At 40.6% G+C, this 22,626-nt stretch overlaps 2 protein-coding genes and 1 long non-coding RNA gene across 4 annotated transcripts in view; 2 read left to right on the top strand and 1 right to left on the bottom strand.

Annotated features, from left to right (window-relative positions):
* Nucleotides 1-3,308, top strand: part of LOC142037574 (mediator of RNA polymerase II transcription subunit 1-like) — a 34,694-nt gene extending 31,386 nt beyond the window's left edge. Inside the window, exons 13-16 of the mRNA XM_075042029.1 lie at nt 186-298; nt 2,061-2,256; nt 2,588-2,683; nt 3,124-3,308. Coding sequence (XP_074898130.1) covers nt 186-298; nt 2,061-2,256; nt 2,588-2,683; nt 3,124-3,236 — 518 coding nt within the window. The 3' untranslated portion in view covers nt 3,237-3,308. The remainder of the gene's footprint in view (nt 1-185; nt 299-2,060; nt 2,257-2,587; nt 2,684-3,123) is intronic.
* Nucleotides 3,309-3,808: 500 nt separating this feature from the next.
* YAE1 (YAE1 maturation factor of ABCE1) lies at nt 3,809-11,296 on the bottom strand. Of its 2 annotated transcripts, none has more exons than XM_075054194.1 (4): nt 11,057-11,296; nt 9,852-10,170; nt 8,103-8,224; nt 3,809-7,693 (listed from the first exon to the last, which is right to left on the bottom strand). In XM_075054194.1, the coding sequence occupies exons 2-4, from the start codon at nt 9,966-9,968 to the stop codon at nt 7,267-7,269; spliced, it is 666 nt and encodes a 221-aa protein (XP_074910295.1). In that variant the 5' UTR covers nt 9,969-10,170; nt 11,057-11,296; the 3' UTR covers nt 3,809-7,266. The 2 variants fall into 2 exon arrangements, with proteins under 2 accessions (XP_074910295.1, XP_074910305.1); XM_075054204.1 differs by lacking the exon at nt 11,057-11,296 and adding an exon at nt 10,884-10,929.
* On the top strand, nt 11,147-17,507 carry LOC142043261 (uncharacterized). The gene is made up of 4 exons (XR_012653982.1): nt 11,147-11,195; nt 12,968-13,025; nt 15,772-15,880; nt 17,412-17,507. It is a non-coding gene; the product is annotated as an uncharacterized LOC142043261 (long non-coding RNA).
* Nucleotides 17,508-22,626: the final 5,119 nt, after the last annotated feature.

Below are 22,626 nucleotides of genomic sequence, written 5' to 3'. Positions count from 1 at the left end.
CTAAGAAAGATATGACAATTACAGGCAAAGCTGTTAAACACTCTACCTCAAATTCCCATTAGTAAAAAAGGGAATAAGAAAGGAGATTGTTTTTGTCTTTTCAAAACATTGGTTTTGTTTTTAATATTAGCTTTCATGTACAGTCATAACCTAAACGCTAATAAAAACAAATCACCTGGTTTCAGGAATTCAGATTACTGGCTTGAAACTAGCTCCTCTATATGATCTGATTGTTCAGTCTACCCTTAAAGAAAAATGCAGTGAAGACTTGTCTACACAAAAATCCTGTTTCTTTGTGGTGAGTATAATGTGCATTTGACACACACTCTGCCCTTGTGCAAGATATATACTGAATTACATTTCCCCATAAGCAAGCAACACAGACTTCCCAGAATCCCAACAGTATTTAAATAGTCTTTAGGAAATAGTTCAAGTTATTTACGAAGCAATATTAGACCCTTTCAAGTAAGTGCGCTTCTCATCCTCATTAATGAAACACTGTGTGCATGGCTGCTGAAGTCGTACTAATTAGTGTGTAACCCAAATATTTACTTTTCTAAAAATTGCTCAGAACTTTATCATTAATGCCTTAAAAAGAAGGAAACTTATTGGCTGGTGTGAGAAGCAAGATGGTACTTACCTAGATTTTTGAAGGTCTTTATCATGCTGCATGTCACATCGCATATCACGCTGTTTTAACAAAAAAGTTTTGTTGATTAGGTAACACTAGGAATACTGATTCCTTTTAAAGGGACTGACAGGAAGAAAAGCGTAAAGTGTTACAACAGCGATGTCAATTACTATCTAGAGCCATGGTTGTTTAACCGTAGATGGCTTCCCTTTTAGTAACTGTTTTATTAACAATTTTTAATTTAGGCTACATTAGATGTAGAGGAGAAGTTTTAGAATAGAAAATGGTGGCTAAGATGCTTTCTGCCAGACTTACATACAGGGCAACTACAAGACACACTTCAAATATCTTTTTTTTTTTTTGCTAGGAAACATTAATTTTGCAATTCATTCAAAACAAAAGAATAGGGCACTTCTTTCTCTTCTACTAGCAGTGTTAGCAACACCTATTAGCTACATAGGTCTTGGAATTTGAGGTGGTGGTACAGAAGGTAGCAGCAAGTTTACACCATGCTAAAATATGGTTTAGCTAAGCTCTTCTCTGTAAAACCCATAAGATGGGATGAATTTTTCATTTCTACTAGATACATGTAGAAAGGCTCTGTAACTCTTCAGCAATTCCCTAAAATATTAGTACTTGCTGGGAGATTGTTTTGCTTCTGAGTTTAAAGATTTTATTTCTAGAAATAAATTACTAAATTGAATTCTAACCATGAAAGGAATGTAGGGGAAGCCTTTTGCTCCATGATCACACGAGGAAAAGCTCTTTTATTCTGCTCTTCAGCTTTTCTTAATGTAGACCCTGCTAATTAACTGCCCTGCCCTGTTCTTAAGGTGACAGTTCCCATTTGGCATCCTGAAGTAGATAACACAATATTGCACTTCTAATTTTGTCATAGAATCACTGTCAACATGGACAGGTGGCAAATTTTTCTTACTGTCTCCTCTTTTCCTCCTCTTCAAATGAATCATCGGGAGATATTCTAGCCAAACATGCTCCTCCAAAGAAAGCACTAGTGATAGAGGGAGGAACACCATATGACACCCTGAAGAGATTTCAGACAAAACTGCTATCCTATTTGTACAACCATCAAGCAGCAATACTATGGTATTCTTCTGAGAGAAGATCTTGGTTGTTAACATTTCTATAGCCTACAAGGCTCTGAAGAGTAGTTGGAAGAATTGGTGGCACTTGAACACCTGACCACTTGGCTCTGGGTATATTTGCCTAATTTGGATGCATTTGGGAGAGTGGACCTTTTACCTTCCTCTAAGGATTATATTTCTACTGAAATGCAGACAGACACGACGGACATGCTAGAAGTCTTACCTTCCAAAATTATTTTTGCTGTCAGATTGTGCAGTTGCCTGATAACATCAAGCTTCACTTTCTTGTTTTCAGTGCTTGAAATATCACCATACTTGTTCAGTCTCTTCCAGATTGCCCAAAGCACTGTTACTTCATAAACAAGGGCTCAGAAAAATCAGATTTAGCAGGAGCCTTCATCAGTAAAATCCCATTTAGCCATCCGAAGTGTGTGCCCGGTGTAATAGAAATTCTTCGACATCAAGTGGCATATAACAGCCTTATTAGCACCTGTGTCTCTGAGAAGCATATAAATGAAGGTAAATCATGTGGTTGAAAGTAACGGCAGAGTATTAGCAAGAAACTAGCTTCTAAGCAGGGTGTTAACAGATTTACTGCTCCCTTGCCAAAATTGTCATTACTTGCGGAGTATTTTAAATGATAAAAAAATCCTTAATTCCAGTATTACACTCTGTTGAATATTTAAAAAAACAACTCCTAGGCCTGACACTTCTATAAGCATAAACTAAGTTGCCAAAGTAATGAATAATTAGATTCTACTGTATCAGTATTCTTTAAATTCTGGTATGTGATTCAGCCAGAGTCCAGGTTCAATGGGTGGATATCACTAAATAGTAATTTTATTTCTAGATGATTCAGAACTGCTTTACTTTGAAGTGGTACCACACAAGAACACCAGCTTTTCTGTCTTTTTCCTTCATCCTGTGAAAGAGAATTTAGCCTGTGGTATGTGTGGAATAATTGATACTGTCCTCTTTATTGGGCTGACAAGGTACTTGGTTCTATCTAGGCTCTTGCACTACACTTCTCAGTTACAAATACCTTCCAAGGGCTACTCTCAATGGTGTGCAACCCATGAAAAACATGAAGTAGCACTTGTGTATAAACTGCTTACTAAGAAGTGTTCTGTATTCAGCATAAAACAAAGTGAATGCAAATACTCAAATCCTATTCTGTCTTGGCCTGCAGTTAGTTAATAAATTGTAACTTCTACTATTTCTGATTTAAGCATATTAGGAAAAAGCAAGTCTTATGCAAGAGCATTGCTGCAAGCCCCTTCCCATTGACTTCAGTCTTACCTCTCTTGAAGAATCAAAATGAAAGAATTGTTTTCAATGTTTATAAAAATGTTTATTTTGAAATACTTATATTCTGTTCTTTCTTAGTGCTAATTGATGTTATAACCTCCAGAGAAGTCCAATGTCGCCTTCATTTAAATCCTCAAGATCCAACTCTAAATTCTAGTGATGACTTTATAGCAAGAGCTGTGAAGCGGTAAGTAGTTTCATTTTATTTCCTAAGTTGGAATGAACCTCAGATGTCCATTTAATGGAAATATCATATGCATTCATAATGCCATAAACTCAGCAACCAGAAAACTTCACTCTAGTAAAAAGTTATAATAGTGAGAATAAGTTACTTCAGTGTCTTAAGTATCTCCTTCAAAAATTTTAAGCATTAATAGGGATGGAAAGTGTTTCTTTCTAGTGGAAAGCATGTGGGGCAGGGAAATACTTTTGAATGAAGAGAGTTTCACCTTTTATAAAGATGCTTTTTTCCTTTGTAAATATGCTTTTCTGTCATCAGCTAGAGTCTTCATTCTCATGACTGGTATAACTTAGAATAGCATGGAAAGGACTCTTTCCACACCTACCTAATACAAATCAGTGCTTCTTTTCAGAAAGTGAGGTGTTGTGGTGGGCTGACCCTGGCTGGAGGCCAGGTGCCCACCAAAGCTGTTCTATCACTCCCCCCTCCTCAACTGAACAGGGGAGAGGAAAAATATGACAAAGGGCTCATGGGTCAAGATAAGGACAGGAGAGATCACTCACCAATGACTGTCACAGGCAAAACAGACTCAGCTTGGGGAAAATTAACTCAATTTATTACCAATCAATCAACCAGAGTAGGGTAATGAGAAATAAAACCAAATCTCAAAACACCTTCCCTCCACCCCTCCCTTCTTCCCAGGCACAACTTCACTCCTGAATTCTCTACCTAACCCCCCTCCCAGCAGTGCAGGGGGATGGGGAATACGGTCAGTTCATCACACGTTATTTCTGCTGCTTCATCCTCCTCGGGCAGGACTCATCACACTCTTCCCCTGCTCCAGCATGGGATCCCCCCCATGGGAGACAGTCCTCCATGAACTTCTCCAATGTGGGTCCTTCCCACGGGCTGCAGTTCTTCACAAACTGCTCCAGCATGGGTCCCTCCCACGGTGTGCGGTCCTTCAGGAGCACACTGCTCCAGCGTGGGTCCCTCGTGGGGTCACAAGTCCTGCCAGAAAACCTGCTCCGTGGGCTCCTCTCTCCACAGATCCGCAGGTCCTGCCAGGAGCCTGCTCCAGTATGGGCTTCCCACAGGGTCACAGCCTCCTTTGGGCACCCACCTGCTCCGGCATGGGGTCCTCCACAGGCTGCAGGTGGAGATCTGCTCCACCGTGGACCTCCATGGGCTGCAGGGCGACAGCCTGCCTCACCACGGTCTTCACCAGGGGCTGCAGGGGAATCTCTGCTCTGGCGCCTGGAGCATCTCCTCCCCCTCCTTCTTCACTGACCTTGGTGTCTGCAGAGCTGTTTCTCTTACATGCTCTCACTCTCTCTCTGGCTGCTGTTTCTGTGTCCCAGCAACTTCTTTTTCCTTCTTAATTCTGTTATCTCAGAGGCACTACCACTGTCACTGCTTGGCTCGGCCTTGGACGGCCCATCTTGGAGCCAGCTGGTGTTGGCTCTGTCGGACACAGGGGAAGCTTCCAGCAGCTTCTCACAGAAGCCACCCCTGTAACCTCCCCCTGCTACCAAAAACCTTGCCACACAAAGCCAATACACGTGTATACGGCACATCTACAACACTGTCTCTGGCTTGTTTTCTGAAACAAATTCCAAGAGAGGCAAGTTGCTGTGATATATGAACATATGCTAAGAAAGGACTGAGAGCCTAATTCATTAGGCATAAGCTAGTACACAACTATTATCTATTTGGTGACAGCAAGATCACTGCAGGCTGGATTTTGACCTGTTTAATTAGCCTGCCCTGTCTTAAGTCACAGGATACTATTCCCAGAACCAGGTAACTACTGCTACAGTGGAAAAAAACTCCTCTAGTCTAGATAGTGTTTTATAGAAGATATGCTCTGTACCTGTCTTATACAAAACATGAAAGTTACAATTATAAAACTCAGCAAGAATTAATATATTTTGATATTATTAGTTTAGGTTTTCATTAAAAGCACCCTTATGACTTTTATTTTTTTTTTAACCAAACCCTCCCACTCTTTCTATCAAAGCTTCTTTGCACTGCTAAACTCAAAGATCCAGTACTTGACTTTGCTGAGTCAATACATGTTTCTGGTATAGGACATGTAGTTATATTGTAGTTACAATGTAACACCTATTAGGTTGTACTAGGCAAAAGGATGCAAAGAGGTAGTGCTGTTTTCCACTACACCTATCATTCAGGTGTCAGCCACAGTTTAAAAAAAGTAGTATGTTGAAGAATGGATGAAGTCTATAGTAGTGACTAATGTTTCATTTCTTCTTTCAGTTGCATGTCAGTCCCAGTTGTCATGAGAGCTATTTTCAGGAACGCTGCCAAGGTGAAAGCTGATAGTGAAACACAAGATGTGGAAGTAGACATGAAACAAAAACCTGAACCACCAAGTGAGCAAATTATGGATTCTAATAGTCTTGAAGAAAGTCTTTCTGTGGCTGGTCAGCAAGATTTGATAGTAACAGATAAGCCAAGTATTACAGACAGCCCAAAAGAAAATCTCTCCACAGCCGAACTGGAAACTCTGCATGATAACACGGAAAAAAGTAGTACCACAGTAAGCACAGAAACTTTGTGCACAGTGGAGGAAAGTAATTCCACAGCTAGTACAGAAGCTGTTATGATAAATAAGTAAACCACACAATCTATTGTTTGATAATCAAACAAGAAAGCAATATTTTCCCTGGCGTAGATTGCTTTTGCAGAAGTAGTTGGAGAGAACTTGGCAAGCTCACTGTCTACTTAGTAATTTGTGAATGGAGTTTCCTCTTTGCACACTATTAAACACACAGAAGTAATACTCTTGAACTTGCATTTTTAAACTTCCAAATTTGGAAAGTCTAACACTGCTCTAGTAACCTTTATTTTAGTCTGCACCATATTCTACCATAGTATGGAAGAAATTTCTGTCTAACATATGTGATACAGGCTATAACATAACACATGCACCTGTAGAAAAGTAATGTTTATACATGTCAGCATTATGCTAAATAAATTGAGAAAAAGAAAGTTGTTTGAACAATTTTGTACACACGTAATTAACGCAGACAGCCCTATTTTGTCCACTATTTCAGAAACAGGTTCCATAAGAGACTCTTAACTGCAATTCTGTTTTCCCCTAATGGAGAAGTGGTACTGAATGGCAGCCAAACTTACTTACTTACTTATTATCTCTATGGCAAGATAATAGTCTTTAGTAAGAAAGTTGTAAACTCAAGTCTCTGAAAATCAAGTAATTTTTACCTTAGCATTTTTCTGGCCTCAAAGTATAAAACCGTTTTGTGTTTTAATTTTTTTTTTATGTAAAGTCAGCTGTTCAAAATTTCAGTTTGTCTCTGTCTAGACCTGCTTTGTCTCAGACATGAAGTAAAGCAACTTAGAACAAGTAAACTCCTCACTTACTGTAAATCAGTTTAATTAGTGTAAAGCAGAGAGGCATTCACAAAGAAAAGACTTCCTGGCCAGAGCAATTTGCAGCTACAGTCAAGGCAAGCAACAGGAAAAGGAGTCAAATATAGAACGTTGGCACATAAATACAGAGTTGTCAGAAATACGCATCTGTGGCTGACAACATGTTTCTACAAGAAGGTGAATAACCCTGGGAAAAGTTGGGAAAAACAGTATGGGAATGAGGGAGAGAGAGTTCAGTCTAGAGCAACTGGCAAAATAAATACAAAAATAACACAAGGAAGTTCATTAGACTGGAAACATGTTCAGTGTGGTCTAACAGGGTAAGAGTAGATGGTCTAACAGTAAACCAATGGAATTGTCAGTAATTCTGCATTTGAAGAGAATGGTGTGTTTTCAGCAAAAGTGAAATAAATATAACTGTATGAGGAGGAAAAAATAATTAACTGTGAAAGTGCACTGCACAATGGTTACAAAAGATGAGAGGACAAATTTGATAAAAGGTGAAAAATTCCTGTATTTTATGAAGTGACTAGAGAGAGTCACAGCCATGCATCAGCCTGCACATGGTCCACAAACTGAGAATCAAATCCAGTTGAGATAATTTTAAAAACCAAAAGACAGAAAAACTAATGTTCCAGTTGCTGGACATGATGGAGTATATCCAGTGATAAGCCCAGTTGCTCTACCAGCCAAATAGTCTGTTCTTTAACCCAAGCAAGGGCTGACCTTTCAGGATCTGTGCAGAGTTTTGCCTTGCTGCACTCAGACTGCAAGGAACCAACCTCACCATTATTTCTACAAGTGTTTTCACCAAAGCTGCCAACATCTTCATGTTTTCCAGCTATAACTTCACTGTACTCTGTCCCAGCTGGAGCTGTGTGATTAAGGTCCATATCCTGAACAGACTCTAAAATGTGTCCGACATGTGGCTGTTCAATAGAATTCAGATACTTAAGCACATCTTCTTCATGCTTTCCAACCACATCAAGAAGATTATTTATCTTACTTAAAGCAGAATCACATCCATTAAAGTGACACCAGGATAAGAGAGCACTGAAAAGTGAAGAAGAACAACAACAAAAGTGATTACATGTACCCACACAGACCTCCAGTTGTTGAAGGGAGGTAGCAATGTGACAAGATTTCTATACTACATAAATGTATATGTTTCATTCACATTTTCTGGGAAATTCAAGCAGTAGAACTGAATATTAAACTTAAAGAAGTAGATTCAGATAATTTTGGAAGAGCTGCTGACGGGCGATTTTTAAGAATGATCACTCTACACCCAGGTAGGCAATTCCCTATATTCAAGATGTGAGAATTCTCAGGTTGCTCACTTTGGACAGATTCAAAATGGACTTTTTTTTTTTTTTTAATTAAAACAAACAAAAAACTGCATGCATGGTCCCTCCGCACACACTCTCCACACACACACTACCTTAAGGAGTTTGTAACCTACTTCAGGGTTCCTCTGAACTGGCCACATGTAACCATCAGCTCAGCACCGTGTCTGTAGCCTTGATTAAAACCTTCCTGGAGTGCAAGTTCTTTCGCAGCCTCAATTCCATCCCTATAGCCTTCCTATAATAGGAGTAGTGGAATAGGTTGTTCAGAAAATGAAAAATTGGACCTTTGACAATTTCATAACAATAAAAAAAGTTTAAACAAGTATTCAGTCTCTTAAATTACAGCTTCTAGATTTGAACATCCCTCCCAGCTACACCCATACTGCCAAACCAAAACATGCTTTTTGCAGTGCATTATGATTTACTGTCTGTAAGATCCAGTTCTTTTCCAAAAGGATCCCCAGAAGGTCAGAAAATAAGAAAAGTATTTTTAGAAACATCAAAAAACAAGACAAATCTGCAGGAAAGCATGCTTGCTTTCATGATGACCAACTCCTTTATGAAAAACTCCTCAAAGAATACCACATATAGATTTCTAGACATCTAAAAATATATAGGCTGCAAAGCCTCCCCTTTAGCAGAGGTACTTTCCTGTCTGTAATCCATATACCTATTTTCACAAAACTAATTATTGAGCCTCGCTTCTCTGTTTGCCGGATCTCACTCAATTAAAGAGTTATACTGGAAAAAAGATGGTGATGGAGTGAGTCACATATAAATACAGATAACATTGTGATTGCTTTCTGTAAGAAACAGCTGATGATTGTAATGCAAATTAATTTCTTTATATTCTAATCACATTACCATATAATGTAGAATAATTCTTAACTTTTTTTCACACCAAAATTGCAAGTTGTAAGAGTGAAAACTTCTAATTGCTCATGAGAGAGGAAAACCAGTGGCTTTGCTAGAGAAATAGCCAGGAACAAGAATGTTTCTTTATTTCACCCAATATACAGCTCTAACCTCAATAACATTTTATGATTTTGCAGTATCTACTCATAAAATACCAGAGGAATTTGTGTAAGAACACTAAACAGCCCCTTAAGAAAACCAGTCATTTCAAGGGACTCAGATGCAGGAAACTTTTCCTTGGAGAATAGCACAACAGCTCTGTCGTAACACCCTTCCTCATCAACAGCCTACACAACAGCTTCCATTCATGTTCTTCAGCCAAATGCTGTTCACCCGTGAGCAGACGAGCCCTACTGGCCCCACTCTGAATGAAAACGTATCTGTTGAAGTAACCTAGATTTATGTACTTGTTTTGTTCCCTGCAGAATACCACGGAGGGAAGGGCTGCGGAAACCAGCTTTCATAAAATATTTTTTTCACTAGAATAAATAAGCCAAAGAGCTACCCAGACCGCAACGTCCAATTGTGGTTCCACATGGAGTCACACATCTTAAATCTGACTGATTAAGAACTCTACTTAAAAACCAAACATCTCATATTTATTTATTAGCACTGTTTAGCTGTGTTGCCCTACATCTACTAGTGGTATACCCACAAGTATGAAGCAAATAACTCACATCAGAATTTAGCACTGCCTTTTACAAACGTATATGGTTGTACAGAGGGAGCCAATGTCTTGGTAAAACAGTGCTTTGCTCTGATGACTACTAGGACAGAATTTCTGTAAATCCCTGCTAAACCTTCCTGACATTCAGAAGAAACTATACAATAACTTTTAAGCAGCCACTCTTAGTTTTCTGCTTTAAATCAGCCATATGTTTATCAAGGTATGTATCAGTAAATCTAAAATGGTTAAAAAGACTACTAAATCATTGTTATAGAAATACCTTCAATCTTTTTTTCATGGTGCTGTTCCATTCTTTCTGTAGTAGATACATCTCATCTGCATCTTCATCAAATATATCCTCACTGGATTGGCTGACTGCAACTTGTACCCAGGACATAACAGCAATGATGACTATGACCTCTGTTTATCTGGTAAAAACAGTACTGAGAAACTCTCAAAAGTCCCTCTGGCGAAGTGTCAGATTAGAAGTATAGGCAAAAAAATTGAGTTCTGAAGAGAAGTCATGTCAGGAGCTGATTATTCAACCTGTACATTTGTTTCCACATGGCAAACAGATGCTGTTTAGCATCAAGGTGCATCTGTCAAGAGAAGACAGTCAGATCATCACTGGTAAAGCAACTTCTATAATTTATTAGAACAACTTAACACAGTAGTTTCTACCCTTCTTATGGCACTGACATGCATATGCATGTCAAATTAGTGTTTTTAAATGTTGCTAGTACATGAACAGCAGGCAGAAACAGCTTTATGACTTGATCCTGATAGCAGCTGACAAACAGCTCCACATAGCTTCCATGCGGCGCATTAAGTTTACACACAGGTAACTGTCTGCAGAGTTAATAACTGGCAAGGACTTTCACCTTTGATTTTCAGTTTCCTGATTATGCCAAATACTTAACCATCTTATAAATCTTGGATAGAAACATTCCTTTATAATTTGAATAAAGAATTAGCTACTTCTACTGCAGAGAGAAGAAAACAGAATTGGATTATTTCATATTTTCCACTGAAAAAAACCTTACGAGGCCACTCACAACTAATTCACTGCATCGGTGGAAATTCCTACAACCCACAAACGCTGTTTCTCGCAGAGGCGCCAACGGCTCTCAGGGAACCGAGGGCGGCAGGAGCCATGCCGCCCTCGGCCACGCTACTTTTCCCGGGACACAACGGGCTGGAGTCTCGCCGTCTGCGGCGGGCCACAGGTGCACCCCACCGTCCCCACGCCCTGCCCAAACCCCGGCCGAGCCCACAGGCCCCCCGCCGCGGCACCGGCCAGGCCCCGACCCACCATTTCACGGCCGGCCGCTCAGCCCAGCAGGCGCCCAGGTCCCCACAGGCGGCCGCGCTGCGGGGAGCCTTCTACCCTCCGCTGGCGGCGGGCGCAACCTCCCCTCGCCTCGCCTCTCCCGGCTACTCGCTCAGACCCCGCCGCCAGCCCAGCCCCGCGCCCCGTCCCCTCACCACAGCAGCCTCGCCACCACGCTCCGCCGCATACTGAGTGCCACCATCTTAACTGAGGGCAAGCAGGCTTCACTACCGTCGGAAGTAATAAGGGCGCGGCAGCCATGTTGGCCGAGGGCAAGCTCCGCGTAGGCCGCAGGTAAGGAGCCGCCATCTTAACCAGCAGCTCTGTGGCTTCAAAGCCCGTCTGAGACAGTGGAGGCGGGCAGCCATCTTGAGTACGGGCGCAGCCTCGCATCCTCCTCAAGGAGGCGGGGCGGGGTGGCCGGGCCGCTGGGCCCCGCTGCCCGCCGAGGGGTGCGAGTCGTGAGAGGAGGCAGGCCGTCGGCTGGGCGAAGGAGCCGTTACTGTGCAGCCCTGTCCCGGCTTTCTGGAGCGAGGGGCGTGTGGCTGCCTCAGGCTAACCCTGGGGGTGCGTGCTCCCCGGGGGGTGGAGGTTTCGTCCTCTTTTCAGTCATAACTTGTGGAATTTTTTAAAAAAATCTGCCTTGTTGGCTTCTGAATCTTCAAGGTACTTGTGTGTGAGGCGTGCCCTTAAGCTGTCCTCCACAAGATTTAGGCATTACAATAATAAATCCTTTTTAATATGAAGGGTGCCGGCACGAGTCAAGTGTTTAATTCCTTGCTTCTATTAGAGAAAACAGTAATATCCTTCTGACATAAATGCAACAGAATAATGTGTTTTTCTCGGTGCGTGCTGCATTTCGCTTATTGTTGCCGAAATCCGGAATAAAACTCCTTAACAGCAATGAGAAGTTAAGAAGCAGGCACTTCTTTATTGCAGCGCTGGGCACACAGGGGATCACTCCACCTAGTGTGTGCACCTGTCTGGTTTAATCATGCAGGTTAAATACACACCTGTTATACATATTCACTAAATATCTGGGGAATGTCACACATAATCATCAACTGTCTGATAAATCATTAGCATATGTAAATGTCCCTTTTACGCAGGCGTGGTGATGTCTCTGGTGGTCTTCAGAAGCCCTCTGGTGGTCTTCCATAGTCTTCCTCACTTTGTCCAATAGTTGACCTCTCTTATGTGATTCTGCGCAGTATGATTCTTGCCATCATGTATTAGATTTACATAAAAGTACATTCAATGTTAATTCTTGAATTTAACGTTTCTAGTGATTGGCCCTCAGTCACACCACCTTATCAATATTCTTATACTAAAACATGCATTGGTTAATCTTACTTAATTCCACTAACTGGAATCTTGATCAAAGTGGGGTTTCTAAGCAACAGAACTAAGGTCCATAACGATCTCTCTTAGTTTCTTAGGACAAAACACTACAAACTAACAAATGGGTCAAAGTTTCTATGGTTAACTAATTTTAGACAATACTTATTTTCTTATGACTGTATACAGCACATTTTGTATGTTCCTAAGTTTCGATGACTACATTGCGAGCTTCAAACCCCTATATTCTACAGTCTTTACCTTTTGATCAAACCCAGCTTATATATAAAATTTTAACTTATCAGAATATTTGTAACATTATGAGCATAAGTTTAAACTTGGTTAATCTTCATCAACATACCATACATGAACTTTGAATTCAAGTTGTGTGTTTCTTCAAATTGCCAACTCCTGTTACAGTAAATGCCCTCGTACTGAGTGCTTCTGCAGGTCCCTGAGAGGGACCATATTTGGTCCTCAGCTGGAGAGGCTGATTTGCCATTTACCGGGCTGGCCATGATACCACACTCACCCTCCAGTGACTGCTGGGTGTCCCACCTCCTGTCCCACGGATGGCTGGAGAGATTCATTACAGCAGGGCTAGGGACACTGCTGTGGATGACAGGAGAGCCTGTCCTCACACTGCACGTACTGAGAGATGAACGATTGCATGCTGTGACTCACAGAGCCACAGAACTCTCATTCCCCTTGTCCCTCTTGTTTTGCAGAGACAGCCTGTCCTGCTCGTGGCCGTTCTCTGACACTCGCTGCTGGTTGCATGCTGAGGTATGAGTGGCCAAGCAACCCAAATCTGTCTAGAAACTGGTGTGTCGGGATGAAAAGACACTGGTGCCTCTGGATGGCCAGAACTGTGCATATCTGTTGCTCAGCAGTTACTATACATGTCCATGACTGCTGATTTCCTAGCCCAGTTCTATCACTTCTACCTCCTGTCCGGTAGAGGCTTATTTAGCTAGCTCTGCCATTTTTTTTTAAACAGGCAACAACGCTGAATATAGCCTGCATGCACAGATGCACGGTCACAGAAAAGCCTTCTAGCAACAGAAACTCGTGACCCCTCATGACCAGTCATAATGGCACTACTAAACCTGCATTAACCCCTTGCTTATCCTCTTGCACTCTGTCCCCTCAGCCTCTTGCTCTTCTGGAAAAGATATATAGGTAATGTCTCAGCGTCACTGTGATTTTCCCAAATTCACACTATCTCAGTTTAAATGTCTTACAGTTACCAAAGCTGATCGTTCCACATGGGTGTTTGGTTAACCCTTATAACCATGAGAAACAATGAAGAAAGTTCATATTCCCACCCCTTTCTCTTCATATTTGTGGGTGGATAATTTGGTGAATCATTGTATATGTAGAGCAGCATTGTTGGGTTATGAAGTGCAGTTGCAACTTGAAGACAAGTTGGTTGTATGCTGTGATGGCCTTGACAGGGCTGCTGGCAGGGCTTGAGGGTGAGGTGTAGTGCCTCAGGGTGTGGATGTTTTCCACAACTATGTATGTTCTAAATAAAGCAGTGTCTGCATATTACGGTGACACTTTGTAATGACACATGCCAAAGGATCAAAACACAAGAACAATATTTCACAGGCTACAAAACAATTCTGGCATTTTTGCAGAATAAAGAAAAGTTACCTGAAAATGTGAAAAACAAAGTAGTAGTTGATTTGTGACATGTTGTAAAGTTTGTCACTGCCATATCTAAGATAAAAACTGGCTAATTTTAGGATTATGGTACCCATTATACCAAAGGTACCTCTGAGCCATGAACATGCTTGCCTCAGCAGTTACTCCCTGCACACCTGCAGTACTGGGGAGAGGTTACAGAGGAGCCAGTACAAGTCATGCAGAGCTTATGACTACCAAGGGGTTGCAGGAAATTCTGATTTCAGATTTCTGTCAGCTTCAGCTTAGTGGTAAGGTTTGCCATTAAGCAATCAGCCACGAATAAACATGGGCTGCTCCTTTACACCTTTATTATTGTACATAATGCTTCAGATAAAGCATTGCTCCCATTCATATCATTGTTACACACTCTTGTCTTTCAGTTGTCAGTGCCTCAAACCCAAACTGATGGGAACAGCCACTGGATTTTGTCATAATGCACAAAGATGCCTCAAGATCTCAGGATTTTTGAAGGGTGGTTGATTACCATAGCCAGGACTTGTGCTGTGTATTGGCTACTCTGTGGGGTAGGATGGTCACATTCTCACTAGGGCAATTTCTACTGCTGTGTACTGCTGTCTCTGGCAGAGTTGAGCTAAGGCTTGTGAAGGGTCCAAGGCAGAGGACTATTACACCATAAGTTGTTCTCCAATCATATATGCTTATTGTCATGGACTGACAGAACGATGTTTCATTGGCTCTAATTGTGGGAGTAATACAATCCTTTTAAGAAATCACAGCTGTTAAATGGTGTTTGGGTGAATTTCAAGAACATTTAAATCGCTGTTCACTTGTTCTCTGTAGTAAACAAGACTGAAACATAATGGAAAATAGTAAGCTATTGAAATGTGAGGAGATTGAAAACCATCAATATTTAATAAAGATGGTATATGCATTGTCACCAAACATCACACAAAGTTTCTGAAGAGCCTTAAACCATAAGTCCCTCCCAAAATGCGTATTCTGCCTACGGTCAGGTCTGTAGTCTTTTCCAGATTCTAGGCTGTTTTCCTTGAATATGGTGAATAACAGGGCATTGGTAGGACTGCCTACAACAGCAACAAGACACACATTCATGCTTACATGCAGCCTTCGTCTCTGTCTTGATCTTGGCTCTCTGCATTTTTCCTTCATGCGAGGTATGGTGGGGTTGTGTACAGCTGGCTGAATGTTGCAATAATAATACAGTGACCTCCAGTGCTTAAATCCTTTGCTTCCAGACCTACCACAGGCAAGGAAACAGTGAGCTAACAGGTTAACTGCAAGGTCATAGGCTTAATGAGGTTTTAAATATTGCAGCTCACAGCACAGGAGACTATAATGATCCTAAATTAAACAAGAGGGTTAAAATAAACCCCTAGGATCAATGATTATTACCAGGGCACAGTAATAAACATACATTTCTGTGTTTTCCTAGAACATCTCTCATTCAGGATGTTAAGGTAATTTACTAGTAAAGCCTTATCATCCTCTTGTGATGAAGGTAAGTAATACATAGGAATCATTTCCCCGTTTTTGTGAGATCACTTCTCTAATATCTAATCTCTTCTTTAATAACATACGATAATATTACACAATCCTTTGGGTCAAAATGTCTCATTTAATGTCAGAAGAAAATGGAAGAATATGGAAGAGAGCTAGGAATTTATGAATATATCAAGGATAAATGTCTTAACATTCACTTCAAAGCACCACAGGAATCTTTATAACCATTTTGCCATTACTTCTCACACAAGTGTTTTCAAGAGAAAGTATAGTTTTCTGCCTCTTCCTTCCCCCATATTACCAGAGCACAGAACTCTGATAGTTAAATGTTACAACAGGGCAGTTTTCCTACTTACAGAATCATTACCATTTTGGATCCTGGCAAAAAAAGAAACCTTCCCTGAATATTCCGTGGACTGCCAGCAGTTTGACTTGTACTGAATTATAAATGGAAGTGGTTAAGCAAGGTAATAATTTTTTTTCCCCTCCTTTCCCCAGGCTTGCTTTGAATGTCCCCAGGGAAGCCAGGCTTGCAGTCTGAAAACTGTACTCTGAACTGTTGTGTACTAAACAGAGCAGCACGTACAGTTTATTAACACCAACGCAGTTCCCCTCCATCTGTCATTTTCCTTGGTTTGCTCGCTCCTCAAATGGGTGAAATTTCTTGTCCCCAGATGTAGTCCGTATTTTCATTCTGGATCTTCAAAAACAACTCTAACGTTGCAAAAAAGATGGTATGGCTGAGGTCAAAACGAGCTATATACACATTCCAGCTCAAGATTAATGCTGACAGAACAGAGTGTAGTATGGGACTACACTATCCTTTTTAGAATATACAACAGAGAAGCAAGGAAGGAATATTCTTAATTGTCTTCAGTCTGTTGACAGTGAGATTTTACAGTGTGAAATTCCACATGAACAGAAAAAGGTTATGTCAATAAGGGCAAGAAAATGTAATAAATTCTGTGTTTTGGTTGTGTAGCTGAATCATGTGTCTACTGAAATTGTAGTATCAGTGATGAGTCTGACTAATTTTGTATCATCAATAAATAGGGACCCTGTAGCTCTGTGACTCAGATATCCTTCAATAAGATTTTTCTACTTTATTGGTTACATTTTTTGATGCAGAGCTGCCTTTTTTGTTTGTGTAATAATTGATCATAATATGCAAATAATTACTGTAAATGTAATTGGTCCAAGGAAAATGCTGTATTCTACCTAAGAATCACACAGACTTTTTATCACACTTGCATTACTTCAATGGGAGAGAAATGCCAGCTCTTTTCCTTTGGCTAAGAGATGAATTGCCCTCTGTTTTATCCCTTGTATAAACTCAGGCAAATGATGAAAAACTGCAGGAATAGCAGCTGTACAATGCTGATCCAATTGTCTGAAGTGAATAGAGCTGCTAGAAGGCATAAAACTTGTGGAGTTCACTGATTTCTTTGGCACCTGAAACCATGAGAAAACAATTGTTTCAGTGACAAAGCACTGTTTCTGAAAGGTTGAGGTTATGACAAGGGTGGTTAAATGGTGGCTTTTGAATTGCATGTGGGTTGTGAACAATTTCAGTACAGCATGTATGCCATATCTGCAGCATGTAATTGGTTGTTAGCCTGTGCTAGCACAAAGGCTGCTGGGCAATTCATATCCTCAGCTGTGGAAGAAAGCGAGCTGGCATCGCTCTGCCTCTTGGAACCCAGCTATACACTGGGGCTGGCTCCCTCCCACAGGGAGCTACAGCCCCCTGCAGAGCCACTGTCATCTGTAAACTGCTACCAGAGCTCTCTGATGAGGGCACTGCTAGGTGAGACAAAACAATTGCCCAGGACAGTGTATTGCTGAGCACGGCAAAATGTTTATGCCCCTTTTGCCCATTTTTACCTTGCGACTGCTGCTGCAGCCAGGTGGGGTGTTAGATGTTACTGCACCGCCCTGGCAGGGCAGTTGGGCCATGACTTTCCCTTCTCCTAGCTTCTGTCTTTCTTCCATTTTTAGTCCTTAACCAGCGCTGGAAGAGCAAGTACCACTTTGCTGACTGCTCTGTCTCTGATTTATGCTCAGCCAACTGGAGGTGATGGCATGTAGCTAAATACTCAGGTATTTATTCTCCTGCCTTCCACTGAATGTGATCTTACCACTTTCCTGGGTTACTTTCTCAGACCTGCAAGTACAGGTGCTCATCTTTCACAATTACTATTGGTGTCAGTGAAAGGTGCTATCTTCAATAGCAACTCAGGTGCCATGCAGCTAACAGAACAGGGAATTTGACATTTAAACAGGATAAACCATTGGACCTGGCACATCTTGAATATTACTAGTCTGGAAAAGACTGAGCACGGTTACTCATAGTTACTCCACATTTGTTTCACAGGACTTAACTATATACATTCACACATGCAGTTACCTGCCTATACTTTGCCATTGTATTTTGCTCAGGAACAAACAAATGCAGTTAATCTGACCCAACAATAAACCACCATCTAAACAAGTAACATTAGGTATTTTTTTTTCATTGAATTATTGTGGTCAGTGTCTGTCACCCTGACTTATGCTGAGAAGCACATTGCTATTCAGGTAGTTGTTGATTTCTGTGGGTTTGCAATGAGGGTGATGCAGTTCTCAGCATGCAGGATCACAGAGAAGGTGAACTTTCTCATCAAATTTTCAGCAGCAGAAGACTTGCTAGCTCCTTAAGAAAACTGAAACAGCAGTGGCCATGTTACAAGCTCAGCCCCTGACTTTAGAGTAATCAGATGATACATTCAAAGTCCAAAGCTGCCTTTTTTACTCATCCAAAAGCTGCAGTGAGTACAGTGGCTCAATGGGGTATGTCAGGCAAGCTTGGCTCATATTTGAAATAGTGATAAAGAAGAGCTTCAAAGTTCTGCAAAGAGCTAGGAAAAAAGAGTTACAAACCATCCTTCCGTTTTGTGAAATAAATGAGGTCACACCTTCAGCAAAACTATATGTTGTATTTTGCCACTGACTCAATGTATCATCTGACTATAAACAATCTTACAAGTAATGCAGGAATTACATAGCAAAATCAGAATGAATTCAGCACCACCTGAAGGCTGAGAATTTAATTCCATGGCAATGTGACGGGCACTCTAAGTTACAGGAGATGAAATTTAAGGGAAGCTAATTTGAGGCAATTTGTGCAGACACAGCAAAAAGCTCTCTATAGAAATGGGCTACCTCATTTTATTTCTTCCTAAATCCAGATTCCAGTCATTTCTCTTTCTAACTCCCATACAGATATCAATTCCTCTGAGAAACTTATCTCGCTGCAACGGGGTTGTTTGGGTAGTTCAACTCAGGTGAAAAATACACCTCAGAATGGCAACTGTGTTATAATTTTAATTATGTAGCAATTGCAAACTGATCACATTGTAAATTGTAAGGTTTTAGAGTATCACCTGTCTGTGGAATATTAGTATCAAGGTCTATTCCTGTTATTTGTAGACATGCTATACACTGAAATTAACTGTCAGTTCTGTTCCCAGAACTTTATAAAAAAATTCACATTTTAAAGGCTTTTTCTGAATCATGTAACAAATCAATTTTTTTTCTTTTTGTGAACTATCATATTCTATGGAGGAGCACCCATTATCACAATGTTTGGCAAAGGCATTTCCAGTTTATTAAAGAGACTGTGATTTAATAATTTGGCCAATGAAAATCTGCAGGTCCTCTGAGAATCATCTTAGCACATGTGGAATAGGTCCCTTTTTTTCTAGCAAAAAAGAAAGTAGTGTATAAATGTTTTGCTAATGTGCTGAGGGCTACATTTTATCCTCATGCAATATTAGCTTCTCAAGAAAACTCTCAGAATCTATTAAGGCATAAGATGCTGTAGTCTGTGATTACTTGAAAATGTAAAACCTTGTTTCGTCTGTCACTCCTACGTGCATACTCCTGTGCAATTGCTGTTTTCTCTTTTCAGAAGCTAAAGCAACACAGACAAACCTTGTTTCCTGAATGACTGATGGGGTAATGAAAATTAATAGTGGCCCCTACAAACACCATTGATTTTTTAAAATCTCAAAGATTGACACCTTATTTTTGTATTTGAAACAAGCATATGTCTGTTTGTTGTACTAAATGTAGGTATGCATGTATACCCTGATACCTACGAGCATTGTCTGCAGACTCTGAGGCACTCAGGGGCATATTTCAAATTCACTTCAACAAGGGCACCAGGCTGTGTAATAAGGATTTTGTAAAAATCCATCCCTTAGAATCTTGTAAGTAATCTCTTGGATATCCTACAGGCTCTCTTTCATAAAGCTTTCAACAGAGTTGAGTGGGCTGCGCGCGTGTGTTTGAAGCTGCCCTGATTGAAATGCCAATATTCTCTTTCTCTGTGCTCTGAAATTTACTATTGCAATAAAACGGAAGCATTCCCTTGCATACCAAACTGAAGTGCCTGTGAAGAACAACCACTGAAATCCTCATTTATTTCATGGTTTTGGTTTAATTGACATCAGTGTTCAATCCTTCCTACCAGCCTATTCATTGTCTCCCTCTCCTGGAGATTCAGTCTGGATTCAGTGTACAGCAAATTCATTACTAAACTGCAGCACCTTCCCTCTCTGAAAGGAAGGGGAAAGAAAGAAGTTACACTGTAGTTAGAATCAGAAGAATCTAATCTTAGTATTTTTCTTTTATCTACTTTTTTTTGTTTTTTAAACTTTTAAGTATTTCCCACAACACCCACAGCAAGCAACCCACACGACAGTCCCCATTTCCCTGTCCAAGTCTCTGTTGAGGGAGAATATGTTAAGAGGATATTTACCTATCTTCCTGACTCCAAATAACCAGTGCCAAAGATAGCGTAATACAAATATTTCTGAATAAATCATGAAATGATTGATGGGTAAAAAACATTGCAAACAATGTATTTTAGGCATATTATTTAACCAGCAGCAATAAACCTGCTCATTTTGTAAAGAATATGAATAATTTGTTTTAATACTAAAGGATGAGAATTCCTGTAATTTGTAAGAATGACCCAATCAGCTCTAATCAGAAACTGGGGAGCATGTGGATGAGTAGCATGCAGTGTGCAAATACATAGGCAAAGATGGGAGGAAAAATAAATTGCTCAGAATGGCGAAGGGTCACTGGTACCACCAGTCCTTCCACAAGAATGGGGCCCAAAATGTGTTTGAAATTAGGGTAGAATAACTGGTGTGGTGTAAAATAAAGAGAGCAAGGAAGCAGGTTTGGTAAAATATTGCCTCACTTGAGGAAAAAAAAAATTATTACCTGTAGAAAATAGGAAGAATTATATGGGTGGGTGTAGGGTTCGGTGTTCGGAAGATCTCGCGATGTCACGGAAAGTTAGAGGGTTAGTCGCAGCCTTGTGATGTACCTGTAATCCCGCCTCCCCTTGTTAGTATAAAAGGAATTAACTGCACAATAAAAGGCGGAAGTTGGCGTTCACACTGTGTGTGTTATCTGTCTCTTTCCCTGGTCTGCGGGTTGATCAGTGATCTAATCGTGGCACCTTGATATGTGGCGAACGCTACAGGTGGGGCACAGTTCATGGAGTGTAGCCTCCATGTTAATGCAATTCCTTGGGAAAGTGTTGGGGGAAGGATGTGGTAACATATTAGGGAGTACAGTGCTACAGATGATACTTTTTAATACTAAACACACAATGATCCTAATGCTCTTTTAGGCATAGTGCAGACCATGTGGGGAAAAGATCTCCCAAAACCTGGCTTTCTGGTATCTTTCTCCTGTTCTTGGGACAAATCCTCTTCTAGAGCTCTCTCTGACATCTGTATGACAGTAGTTGTTACCTGTGGGGACCACGTAGCCTTAGAGCTCAGCTGTGGTAGGGATGGTATTGTGGAGTAAGATGATTATGAACTCTAGGATAACCACTAAGAAAAATACTAATTTACTCTGCACTTACAGCTCACCACATTTCTAAATTGCGTCAAAATTCTGGTAAAAGTTAGGGGCATTGGCCAGTGGGATTTCACAGCAGATGCCACATCAATGCTATACAGCATAGCAGCATGGGGGGAGAGCATGGTGAGAGCAGAGCCATTCATAAGATGGAGCAAGTTTATTGTCGCTTTTGTAGCTGAGAACTTAGAAAAGGTCCTAACTCTTCACATTACATCTCGTGAAGTGGAAGGACAGTCTCAACTTCTACTGTGGGCTTAGATTCCGCATTGGTACCTTATTAGGAGTCAGTAGATTCAAAGTAGCTGAACGAAATCAAAAAAGTGAGGTAGATGCTCTGTTTCTACTCCATTCAGTGCACATTTCCTAAGTATTTAGTCCTTAAAAAAATAAAGAAAAGAAAAGTAGAGGTATTGTGTAAAAATATCTACAGAATCTAAAGCCCTTCAAAAGAGCACTCTGCTACTAAATAATGTAACGGCGTGTATCACTCATTCATTAAATATCAATAAATAATTTAAAATTATAGGTAATTTGAAATACTTCTGAAATTATATCCATTTCCCTGTTTGTTCTGTATACACTTGTAAGGGGAGTTTCATTGGCTTTCTTTGGTTTAAACTCTTGATTTTGAAATTTTTCTTTGCAGTCATTAGCATTAAGAGAAAATGGAAGAAGAGTGGATAAATCATTATTTATTTGAGATGACTATTAGGAATGGAATAAAGAAAGATTCCTTGAAATGAGAATAAAACCTTTCTTTGGCAGATTAGCTGCTGGCTTCTAAATCTTCCTCCTGAGAGGACAGTACACAGGAGGTAACAGGATATTATGTCTTTCCCTCCAACTAGCTGTTAGTAGATTTGCAAGAAGTCCAGGCCATCCCTTCATTAGTTCTCAGGCCCTGTTTTTGGGCAGCAGGGTGTGATAGCGAGGCGTGGGCCTTGGGTGAAACTCTGACTTTGCTGACATTGATTCAACAATTCATTGACTCAGTAGGCAGGATTTCAACCCATGTGCCCCAGCCAAGTGCAGGGCACAGGCTAGCCCTCAATGTTTAATTATAAGGTGTGGGTTGTTCAGCAGCATTTTACATCTATGACAAAAAGAACCTTCAGTCAAATCTTTGTGGGTAATTGACGTATTATTCCTTCTTTGCTGGATCAGAAGTAGTGGCCTGGCCTTAACCATGTCACTGTCTTCCTGCTGTATACATTTCCCCCCTCTGTAACAGAAAGCAAGGAACTTTACAGATTCTGAAGCTAAAATAATGAGAATTTGTGTATGG

The sequence above is a fragment of the Buteo buteo genome, chromosome 2 (genome assembly GCF_964188355.1).
Source record: "Buteo buteo chromosome 2, bButBut1.hap1.1, whole genome shotgun sequence".
Taxonomy (NCBI): Eukaryota; Metazoa; Chordata; class Aves; order Accipitriformes; family Accipitridae; genus Buteo; species Buteo buteo.
This window is presented reverse-complemented; position numbering and strand designations above follow the sequence as displayed.